This window comes from Heteronotia binoei, chromosome 21 (assembly GCF_032191835.1).
Source record: "Heteronotia binoei isolate CCM8104 ecotype False Entrance Well chromosome 21, APGP_CSIRO_Hbin_v1, whole genome shotgun sequence".
In the NCBI taxonomy this organism is placed as follows: domain Eukaryota; kingdom Metazoa; phylum Chordata; class Lepidosauria; order Squamata; family Gekkonidae; genus Heteronotia; species Heteronotia binoei.
The window spans coordinates 164,652,823-164,665,095 of record NC_083243.1 but is presented as its reverse complement, the minus strand read 5'-3'; the positions used below and the strand labels follow the sequence as shown (position 1 = coordinate 164,665,095).

General features: G+C 42.2%; 1 protein-coding gene across 1 annotated transcript in view; it reads left to right on the top strand.

Annotated features, from left to right (window-relative positions):
- B4GALNT4 (beta-1,4-N-acetyl-galactosaminyltransferase 4) overlaps nt 1-1,272 on the top strand; it is a 324,261-nt gene extending 322,989 nt beyond the window's left edge. The window contains exon 20 of the mRNA XM_060262908.1: nt 589-1,272. Coding sequence (XP_060118891.1) covers nt 589-703 — 115 coding nt within the window. The 3' untranslated portion in view covers nt 704-1,272. The remainder of the gene's footprint in view (nt 1-588) is intronic.
- The last annotated feature ends 11,001 nt before the right edge of the window (nt 1,273-12,273 follow it).

Genomic DNA, 12,273 nt, shown 5'->3' with positions numbered 1-12,273 from the left:
CACCTTAATGGATGCTTTGTTTGCCTTTGATGCAGTGATCTCATTGTTGATCTTAAAAAGGTGAAGATGTATATAGAGCAGCAGTTTCTAATAGGTACTTTCACACATGGTACTTAAAATAAGTCTTGCAGTTTTAAACTTACATCAGCTAAAATGCACATCTGATTTCTCTGCTGCTTTGTATCTTATATCAGCACAGAGAGCACCCCAATACTTTTTTTTAATGTCCTGCATGAAAGTGGTCTGAGTCAAAACAGTCAAGATGTTGGAAGTATCTGTATGGTTTTTGGGTGGGATCAAATAATAGCTTTGGGCAGAAGAAGGATTTACATGGGAAAACAGTGAAAGGGGCATGGCCAAGGGTTAAAAACACCATCTCCCAGTACTGGGGTCTGATCCACATAGCTGCTGTTTTGTTTGTTTTTTTAAAGTCACTGGGATGAGAGATCTGAGCATGGATCTCAATTTTATCTAGTTGGCCTCTCAGTCTACAGCAGACATTTAGCGGGGGGGCGGGGGCGGTGTACATCTCTTCTATGTGCGTCCTTCCTTTCCCTTCTCATTCCTTTCTTACTCTCATTGTTCCAGAGTGCTGCAGAGTGGGCTAGAAGTAGAACGTTTGCGACTCAGGAACTTTTACCATTACTACCATTCCAAGCGCGGCATGTGGAATTCACGCAACAAGAAGACACCCAAAGACTAAACACCAGCCATGCTGATGAACTCCACTTCCAGCCCTCCTGAGGAGGTGAAAAAGAAGCCACCTTAGCTGTGCTATCCTGTCTTGGCACAATTTCCACACTGCTGCTGGTGTGCTTCTGACGCTGCGTCTGAGGCCTGTGCAAGGGCTCTTGGAATTGAGGATTTCTATGGAACGATTTAAAACAAACCATGTTTACTTTGGGATTTTTGTGACTTTTCTTAAGGGATCTAATTTCTTAGTCAGAAATTACAGATATTAACTCAGTAGTGCTGAAAGGTCAGGATTCCTGCTCAAGGGAGAACAGGGTGAGCCCTCCATAGTTACTGCCAGACTGAGAGGGGCTGAGACAGCTGCACAAGGTTTATACAGATGCAAAGGAAGGCCGTGGTGGTTCTCGCTCATTTGCCTTGGTTTGGTTCAGACATCATGTGAAAACATGGTTTATTTTAACTATGGTTAATCTATGAAGCCACAATTCAGCTCACAAATGATCACTTAAATATTGATTTGCCTTGACAAATGCTGATTTCATCACCCAGGCTCCAACCATGAATATCTGTAGTTGGGCAGCATCACTGGAGAGCTATCCAAGCATTAAGCCACAATATCCATGAGCATATATCATGAAACCTCCAGTTAAGACTAAACCAACTTCAGGCTATGGTTTTACATCTTTCTTTGACACACCCTAATAACTAACCATAGTTAATGGAGTAGCCTATATTCAAACAGTCACACTAACCACAGTTTAATTGAATTGCTGTTTTGCATTATGTCTGAACTGAGCCATACTATGAGCCCTGGGCTTTGGCTCTAAAGTGAGAGGAGAACTCCTCAGGGGCTTGGGCTTCAGGGGAATTCAGTGTCTTGAGAGGAACTGAGAAGATGCGTATCAGGTGGTGGTTTCAATCCATCAAGTCCAGTTTTGGATTTTATTCCTCATGCTATCTTACAGTGACATCTTACCTCAGGTAGAGAGAGCCCCAGCCCATACTTCTGTGATCTTACATGTACTTGTTTCTTTGGCAGGTGGAAAGCTGGAAAAAGATATTCTGGGTTCAAAGACAGAGCTAGATAGAGACAGTATAGCCCCATGAAAATGAATTTAATAAGGGAGAGAGCAGCTCCAGCTGTTCTTGGAGCCACTTCAGATGCAACACAGGTATCAAGAAATTCAAGTGCCTCATGATTCCACATCTCCCATCTGATCCAAAATAGAACTTGCATGCCTCCCCTGCCTGGGAGAAGCACAGCCTTCCACTACAGGGATCACAAGTACGTCTTCAAGGCTGGGGATCTACAGAAGTTCTTTTTCAGGCAATATAGAGAAGGCAAAGAAACAGGAGGTGCTTTCACTTCTTCCTTAACATTGTCAACGTCTGAAGCTGTCCTCATTTCATGAACCTGGAAACCAAAGCTGTGTGAAAAGCTACTGTTTTTGGAACATCTCTGGACAAGAAGCTAATTGCTGACCAGTAACAGTATTTCCTAAAAAGGCATAGCAGGTAGCACAGTGTTATTTCTGTGAGAGTTCCAATAAAATTAACTTTGCCTGAGAGCTCATAGTGCACTAGCAAGCAGTTGAGATCATCTGCTGTACCCATTCATTTCCTGTCTTCATTCACTTGTTTTTATTTTTCAGCTGTAGCACAATAGTTATCCATTATATCTGAGATGGCTACACAGCAACTTTAGCTGGCACCCTAGTGGGGGGTAGAAGGGATTTGGCATTGCATCCACACACAACATCACTTCCAGCATAACACCAGAAGTAATGTCATCACATCAGGGCAATGACATAGGATTCACCCAAAACTGCATCAACATGATGATGGCACTTCCAATTGTGCACCAGAAGTGAAGTACTATTCTGAATTCCACCCCACCCCGCCCCCCCATACACACACACCTTTTCACTACTACCATCCTGTCAAGTGGCATCAGGGAAGAGGGGTCCTGCCTAGGAGGTATCCCTCTGTAGCAGGAGACCTGTCCTCCTTAGAGAGTGGATGAGTTTCAACCATCTGAGAGTCCAAGCAGGAATTTAAAAACCCTTTACAGCTGCAGCATGCTGTGTTGCTGGGGGAGCAGAAACTAGTTACTACCTGCTCCTCACCACTCACTTAGCTGAGAAATTGGGAGAAGTTAGGCACATGTTTATGCCCAGCCCATTTTAGGAATGATTAAAACATGAAGCTGGCAAAGTAAAGTTGCTTCCTCATGTAATTTTGCGCAGGTTCAGAATTTCATTTAAACTCTTCCATAACTTTATGCAAAGTCTGTGTGCTATGCTTGCACACTAGAGATCTGTAGCCTTTGTAGATACTGTGCTGGAGTGCTAACTAAGCAAGTGTAGTTGCAGGTTGCAGCAGAGTTTAAAGAAGATGCCGAGCCCATGCAGAGTAACTTGTGGAAGCTCTTTTGCCTTACTAGCCTCACATTTAAATCAGGCCTTTCTGAATGGATAGGAGGGGACTCCCCCTCCCTCCCCAATCTATTACCATTTCTGCTGAGCCCTTGCTCCTTACCCTATCCCTATTCTTGGAAAGTAGGCAAGGTTTCATTTTCTTCTGGTTTCATCTTCTGTCTGCTGTGGTTGGTGTATCAGAAGCAAAAGATGCAGGAATCAAGAGGATGGGAGGGCAAAACAATATTTCCAAGCTAATTTCTGTGAAATTATGAGGTAGAAAGCTGTTTTCAGAAAGTTATGTCTGGTTTTGGTTTTTTTTATTTTTATTGATATTGTTATTAAAAATAAATGTCTGGTTCTGATTTTCCCAGGCTTCAGTTCCAGTGCTTTGTAAACATAGTAGTAGAGCGTGTACTGTACTTGCACCTTCTCCTGAAAATGTCCCTTCCTAGCCATGCGTGCATTGTAAGGGTGTTGTGTGGGGACTGTGTCTTGGCACATAAATTGTTCCCCCCAAGTGTACGGCCAGGAAGGCATGTCATCAAAGTGGGGGTCTTCACCATGTGAGCTGGAGATCAAGCTCTCTTGTTACAGTTAGCCATCAGATTCAGGTGAAAGCATCCACATACATACAATAAGTCCCCAATCTACCTCCAGATCTATACAACAACTCATAGTTTCAAAAATGGATCTAAATCCCCATCTGGTAAATCCCATGGGAGCTAAATAATAAAACTGTTGCCTGACATAATATATTTTAAAATATTTTTGTTAACAACAAAACAATAGGCCAGTCAATTTGTTTAAGCTGTACAGCAGCATAACTGTGATGTTACAGGTCAAGCACAAAGAAGAAAACAACAAAATATATTTAACAGAACTGTTCTCCAGTGAAGAGCCCCCATGCCAAGTAGCCAGTAGTATCAAACTAGGGCAAAACACAGCATTCTCCTTGGCTATAATCATAGAATACCTATAAGAGGAAAAAGACTTGCTGAATAAAAATAGCTATTAGGAAATGGACTGCTTGTGTCCCAATTTCAACCTTGCTACACAGGTTTCCTCCTACCTGCCATGACTGGGTGTGGTCCCAGTAAGGTGTTGCTATGCTTTTAATGTTATATTTAAAGAGAACTAAAAATGGAGGGCACTGTCTTTAGGTAGAGGAAACAAGAGAGGGCAAGATCTCAACAGGTGCTAGAAAGACAGCATTATGAAGAAATGCTGTAGCCCAACATGTTTTGGGTTAAAAATAAACCCTTCAAGGGGAACTCAATTTATTCAATTCTATCAAAAGACAATGTTGTTTCTTGCTGCCTCTAGAGGCCTAAGTTTGCTTCCAGATGGAGGCTTTTCTTCTTGTCAAGCACACTGATTTACAGTCCATGCAGAAGTTACTGCAGCCTACTAAGTATAAATAACTGCTGAAGCAAATGTTCTACTTGCATAAGCAGAGCAAACTCCTAAAAAATGGCAGTTTGTCCTTCCTGAATAGTCTTGTCCCCGATTACTGTCCATTTTACATTTTATTACAGGAAAGCCAATAATTTACTGATATTTCTGTGCAATTCACCCTTTTCTTCGGGGAGATAAATTCCATATGGGAAGTTGCAGTCCAAACGAGAAGTGACTTCTGGCACTTTTAAGACTAACTTTTACTGTGGCATTTCATAAACCAAAGCCCGCTTTGTCAAATTACTCCTGCTCACAAATGCTTATGCCAGAGTAAATTCACTGTTTTTCAGTGTCACAAGACTCTGTCAATTCTGGATAAACAGTGCAATGAACACTGTTCCCTTTAATCAGGCTGTGAGTAAATCTGTGAACAGAGGAGTCTGCCAGCCATCTAAAGTAGCCAGCTAGAGTGCCTACACATAAGTAAATTTATTTGTGAGTAGATCATCTAAGTAGGTGGTTCAAATTGCCCCTGTCACCCATGTCATGAATCACATTCCTTTTCTTCAGAAAGCTGAGCTGGATTTGTTCTTCCCACCTCAGCTCACCATCCGATACTGTAAGGAGTCCTGTCCGTTCATTGGATACAGAGTGCTTTTGAAAGAGTAGTTGCACAACCAAGAAAACATCCTTGGACCTCATTGTGCACATGTTTGGGCACAGTATTGGACTGGGTAGTAGCCACAGAGCTTCAAGCAGTAATGAAGGAGATGATTATTTGGACCCATTTCAATTTGGATTAAGGACTGGGTTTGAGATAGAACTGGCTTTAGTCACCCTGACAGATGGGTCTTTGCTGGGAGAGTGACAAGTCAAAGGAATGATTTATTCTGGCCTTGTCTGTGATGTTTGATACTGTTGACTATAGTATTTTCTGGAGAGGCTGGTTGAATTGGGAGTGGATGGGGTACCATGCTTCAGTAGTTCTCTTATTTGACTGGACAATTTCTGAAGATGGTGCTAAGGGACTGTTACTTGGCCCCATTATATTTATCTTATGTGGTCCTACAGGTTCCATTTTGTCTGCCATGCTTGGAGAACTAATGAGGGTATTTTGGAGAAAGGTACCACTAATATGCAGATGACAACCAGCTCTACTTCTCCTTAACAGCTGAGCCAGGTGGACCTATGGAAGTCCTGAAAAGGTGTCTGGAGATGGTAATGAAACTGATGAGAGCAGTAAACTGAAGTTCAATCCAGACAGGACTGAGGAGCTGCTGATCAATGACAAAGCTTAGAGTCAGATTGTCCTGGAGGAGGCTGTACTCCCACTGAAGGAACAGGTTCATAGCTTGGGGGTACTGCTGGATCCTGGTCTACATGTGGAGACCCAGATCTTCTCTGTGGCACACAGTGCCCTTTATCAGCTTTTGCTGGTAAGCTACAGCAGTTCCTCAAAACAGTGATCCAATTTCTGATTACATCCAAGTTAGATTACTGTAATATCTTCTGAAAATGGTTCTGAAACTTCATCCTGTACAAAATACAGCAGTCAGAGGCAAGATACAGAGATCTGCACTGGCTGCTTATTTCTTTCCAGGCACAATTTAAAGTACTGGTTCTTACCAGAGAGCCAGCATGATATAGTGATTGTGGCATACTCTAATCTGGAGAACCAGGTTTGATTCCCCACTCCTTCACATGAAGCCTGCTGAGTGACCTTGAGCCAGTCACAGTTCTCTCAGAAGACTCTCAGCCCCACCTACCTCAATGGTATCTGTTGTGAGGAAAGAAAGGGAAGGCAATTGTAAGCTATCTTGAAGCTCCTTAAGGTAGGGAAAAGTGGGGTACTGTAATGTCCGTCTTTGGCTGTGGGTTCCCAGATTGGAATACTCACTCAGGCACTTGTTCTCAGGTCCATTCAGCAGAGAGAAGCTGGCTCAAATCATCAGACATTCATTTGCAAGGAAACAACTCTAACACGAGATAACTTCAGCAAGTATACAAAAATGGAAACAAGAGCTCTACTGCATTTTTGTTATTCAGTTGTAGTCGAGTCCGACTCTTTGCGACCCCATGGACAAAGTCACGCCAGGCCCTCCTGTCTTCTACCCTCCTCCGAAGTCTGCTCAAATTCGTGTTAGTTACATCAGTAATGCCGTCCAGCCATCTCATTTTTTGCCATCCCCTTCTCTACCCAATAGGACCAAACTAAATCACAAAGATATTGGGGGAGGACCAGACTGTACCATTACGTATATACAATAAATATACCACAGGTATAAATACTGACTTTTCTTCTTCTACTACCTTTAAAGCCTTAAATGGCTTGGGGCTTGAGTACTTGAAGGAGTTCCTCCTCGCCTATTGTCCAACCTGCCATTTAAGATCTGTCACACAAGCGCGCCACTCTTTGCCCCTGCTTTCAAAGAAGTGGTGAGTGGCAACCAGAAAAAGGGCTTTTTCAGAAGCGGCACCTCATTTGTGGAATGCCCTTCCCTTCAAGGGCTGTCTACTATCTATGTTCCTTTCTTTTACACATTAAGCCAAAATTGGTTTTTAAAAACTGTTTTAGTCTGGAGACTTATTTTAACCTGTGATCTGTTTTTATGGTCTTTTTTATGCTGCACTGTGTCCCCCACCACCACCACCCAGTGCTGGGTTTTAACATTTTGTTTTTATTATTTTTATTTTGTAAACGTTGCCCTTGGGCAGGTTCATGGAGAGGTGTCCTTTTAAAAATCCAAATAAATAACCAATACATTCCCCTAGCAGAGCCCAGAGCATCTTCTGGAGGCCATTTCAGGTTAGGAAAACTGTATGGAGGCAAGATTTAAGTCTCCTCTCCTTGCGTGCAGAAGTCCTGATCCAATGGGGTGTCTGCACATTTGGGATGCACAGAACATAAGGATATGTCTCTTGAGCTCACCAAAGGACATTCCCAGGGAAGGTGTAATGAAGGAGTCCTCCACACAGTCCCCAGCAGCACTTTTCTGGAGCTCACCAAGTGTCTTTAGAAACTGAGTGAGGCCAGGTGGGGCTTTTGCCAGGAAAGTTTCTGTCTACTGGAGAGCTGATTGGCTGTGCATATTTTTAAATAATGTTGCTTTGGCAACAGTTGGCCCCACTGCACAATGGTTTTTCCTGTGTGACTGGAGGTAAGCTATGGGAGCTATTTTGTGGCTGGCACCACTTCCTGTGGCAGCCATTTGTTGCGATCATTTTGTGGCTGCATCCATCGCACATCCTATCAGAATTCTAGAGATGTCCACAGACTCAAAAGCATTGGGGACTCCAGGTGTAATGTGTATTAGGCCCTGAGGTTATCAGAGAAGCTCCTCCCCTCAAAGCTAGGTGAGCGACTACAAGAACCAGGACTTTCTCTGATGGAACTAAGTACATCTACTTGGAGCTCTTTAGCCTGGAGAAATGTCAACTGAGGGGTGACATGATAGAGGTTTACAAGATTATTATGCATGGGATAGAAAAGGTAGAGAAAGAAGTACTTTTCTCCCTTTCTTACAATACAAGAACTTGTGGACACTCAATGAAATTGCTGAGCAGTCAGGTTAGAACAGATAAAAGGAAGTACTTCACCCAAGGGGAGATTAATACATGGAATTCACTGCCACAGGAAGGGCAGCAGCTACAAGCATAGACAGCTTCAAGAGGGGACTGGATAAACATATGGAGCAGAGGTCCATCAGTGGCTATTAGCCACAGGATATAGATGGAACTATCTGGGGCAGTATTCTTGGTGCTTGGGAGGGAGCAACAGTGGTAGGGCTTCTAGTGTCCTGGCCCCACTGGTGGACCTCCTGATGGCACCTGGTCTTTTTCGCCACTGTGCGACACAGTGTTGGACTGGATGGGCCATTAGCCAAATCTCTTATGTTCTTATGTACTGGATCCACTCAGTTATCATTTTTCATACACAGGGTCAGAGCCTGTAATTACCAGCCACTTCTTGTTCCTACTTTATTCCTGTTGTTTGACTGCTGTAACATTTTTAAAATTAAGTTTTAATTTGGCTGTATGTTGATATTGTATTTAATTGTACTTTAGCCACCACAACAGCCCTTGCAGGGCTAGGAGGGATATCAAGTATTTAAATAAATGCCAAGAAGCACCAAAAACTGGGCTTCTTTGGCAGAGCTCTTTCCACTGTGCTACAAAGACATCTTACTACTTTAGTTCAGTTACACTTGATCTTAGCCAAAAGGCCGAGAAGCGATTACTACTTTAGTTCAGTTACAACAGATGAATGACACAGAAGGGAGTGAAGAGAGATGCAAAGAAGATAGCATCACAAGCATGTTGTCACATATGAGGCCGTATCTGTTCACAGAATTTATTGCACCCACTCCCTGGCTATTAAAAGCCAGCAGCACTATGGAGGAAAAATTATAATAAAGTAAAAGGGGCATGAAATGGTAGGCTCTTGTATGCATCATAAGAAATAAGGACCAACATAGATGTTTAGGTTAACATCTTTACCAGATGTTTAGGTAAAGGTGAAGTGATGGTATGAACTGAGGCACAGAAACAGTTGTATGAATGCAGGGGAGGGAACTCAAGTTTGATGTGGCAAAATCAAAATCCAAGAGCCCCTAACAAGATAGAGCCATGAAATAGTTTCTATCTCAAATAACATCTGCCAACTGGAAACTCAGGCAAGATGGAAGGCAGTCTTTTTTTAAAAGGTGTTTGGCTTCTCCCTGGTAGTACCTGTTCTTCAACAGAAATACTCTGTGGGCAAGAAATGTTTCCTATGATAAGTCTCTGCTAGCTTGCAGTGCCTAAAAAGGCATCAGCCTTCCCCTGGGCCACCCATCCATACACACATGAGTGCACACACACACCTTGTAAACTCTGCCTCACCCCAGTCACTACCATGGATAACTTAGAAAATACACTCCCAGAATAAAGCCCCACCAGGCTAAGATGCTTCATACTTCACTTTGCCATTAGCTTGCCCTACATGTCCTGATGCTAAGTAAATAGCAGACTGTCATAATATACATCTGCTAACACAATGGGTGCTTTTGTAAGTGAAAAGAAGACTTTTTAATTTCATTTTTTAAAATTCCATGTGCATAAAAACTATTTTATAAAACTTTAGGACTACAGAAACAGTATTTCAAGGCAACTACACCTAAATCATGCATTTACAAAAAATATCCAACACCTGTGATTGAGAGAAGGCAATGATCATAGAATCATTCCGGCTTGTCTATATCCTTAAATGTGGTGCCCAAAACTGAACACAATACTCCAGGTGAGGTCTTACCAGAGCAGAGGAAAGCGATACCATCACTTCACGTGATCTGGACACTATACAGCCCAAAATTGCATTTGCCTTTTTAGCCGCCTCATCACATTGTTGACTCATATTCAGCGTATGGTCCACTAAGACCCCTAGATCCTCTTTGCACATACTACTGCTAAAACAAGTCTCCCCCATGCTATAGCCCTGCATTGGATTTTTCCTACCTAAATGCAGAACTTTACATTTATCCCAGTTAAAATTCATTTTATTGGTTTTAGTCCAGTTTTCCAGCCTGTCAAGGTCCTCCTGTATCCTTTTTCTGTCTTCTACTCTATTTGCAATCCCTCCCAATTTAGTATCACCTGCAAATTTAATAAGCATCCCTTCTATTCCTTCATCCAAATAATTTCTAAAGATGTTGCACAAAACAGGTCCCAGGACAGATCCTTCAGGCACTCCACTTGTCACTCCTCTCCAAGAGGATGAGGAACCATTCACAAGCACACTTTGGATGCGATCTGTCAACCAGTTACAGATCCACCTAATGGTAACAGGATCCAAAACACATTTTACCAACTTGTCAACAAGAATAGTATGTGGAACCTTATCAAAAGCCTTACTGAAATCAAGATAAACGATGTCTACAGCATTCCCCTGATCCAGCAAGGTAGTCACTTTCTCAAAAAAAGAGGTCAGGTTAGTCTGACATGACTTGTTCTTGAGAAAACCATGCTGGCTCTTAGTAATCCCAGTCATCCTTTCTAAATGTTCCAGGACTGACTTTGATTATTTGTTCTAAAACTTTTCCAGGTATAGACGTCAAGCTGACGGGTCGGTAGTTACTCGGATCCTCCTTTCCCCCCTTCTTGAAGATGGGGTCAACATTCGCTGCCTCCAATTTTTCGGCACCTCTCCCGTTCTCCAAGAATTCTCAAAAATAATAGCCAGAGGCTCAGAAATTACATCCGCCAACTCTTTTAGAACCCTTGGATGCAGTACATCTGGCCCTGAGGACTTAGTTTCATATAAAGAAACTAAGTGATTATGTACTACCCCTATGCTGATCCTAGGTTGGAACTCCATACCCTCATTATATGTTTCGTTTTTGCCGGGTTGAGCACTGTTTCCCTCAGAAGAAAAGTCTGAGGAAAAGTAGGAATTGAGCAGTTCCATCCTCTCTTCATTACCGGTTATAATTTTACTTTCCTTATGTAGTAAGTATGACAAAATGTTGGATTTGTAAAATTCACCAGAGCACACAGAGATTCTGTGGAACCCCATCATTCTAGGGCTTTACATAGCTCTGTACAAAAGTTAGTTCTCTAACAACAAATGCATTTGCGAGAAGCTTCTCTTCCTTGATTGCCATGCAAGCTTTTAGTCTAGAATTGCCATTATTGGTTCACAATGCTTAGAAATCTATGCAGTGTCATTGTCAGTTTGTTGCATTCCAGTGTTTTCTATGGGAGGGTCTTTTTTCAGAGGAGATTCGTCATGATATTTTAAATCTTAAAATGCAATGGCAGCACCAAGCTGTCCAGTACGAAGACTCAAGAAGCTATAAGGATTTCTCAGGGCTCCTGTCCCTTTACATTTTCCTCCCTTCCTTCTCCTCCAAGCTTAATTACGTCCTGTTCTCTCATGGTGGGGTGACCATGAATCAATTGTAATAGCAAATTTTCAACTGTGAAGTACTGTTTTTATTTTGTAACCAGTCAAAACCACTGCTCATTTTATTTTTATGATGGTTGTTTTATATTTACTCTACAATCACAAACAATAAAATAAATTATGAACAGTTACTTTAGTTGAGCACAAAGTGAAAAACAGTACTTCCCCAGTTTCTCCCTTTGGGAACAAAGACTGATAGCATCTTGGAAAACAGGCAGCAATTAATTAGGTTGGCAACAAAGGCACTGAAAGAATTGCAGGGAGCAGTGGGATGTTCGTTGAATAGGACAGGAATGTATAAGGATCTTGCTTACAGTGATGGATTTTTATGGGAGATGTTGGTTGCATTCTGCCATGTGGAATCACACTCAGTTTACTTCTAGCTAACCATAGAAGAATAATCTTTTAGCAGCAAAAAAACCACCCTTAATGGGAGTAGACATTTTAATACCAAAACTGGGGGATGGGGAAAAACTCATCAGGATGGATGCAACTGTCTGCAACAATCCCATATGCAACAATCCAGTACTCCAAGACTCTACATACCCATTGGGTATGGTATTTGTAATCTAATTTTGTTGTTGTTGCACAGTCGAGTCTGACTCTTTGCAACCCCCATGGACAAAGTCACACCAGGCCCTCCTGTCTTCTACCATCCTCTGAAGTCTGTTCAAATTCATGTCAGTAACACTGTCCAGCCATCTCATCTTTTGCTGTCCTCTTCTTCTTTTGCCTTCTGTCTTTCCCAGCATCAAGGTCTTCTCCAGTGAGTGCTCCCTTCTCATTTGGTGGCCAAAGTATTTAATTAAGAAAATGAACTAATTT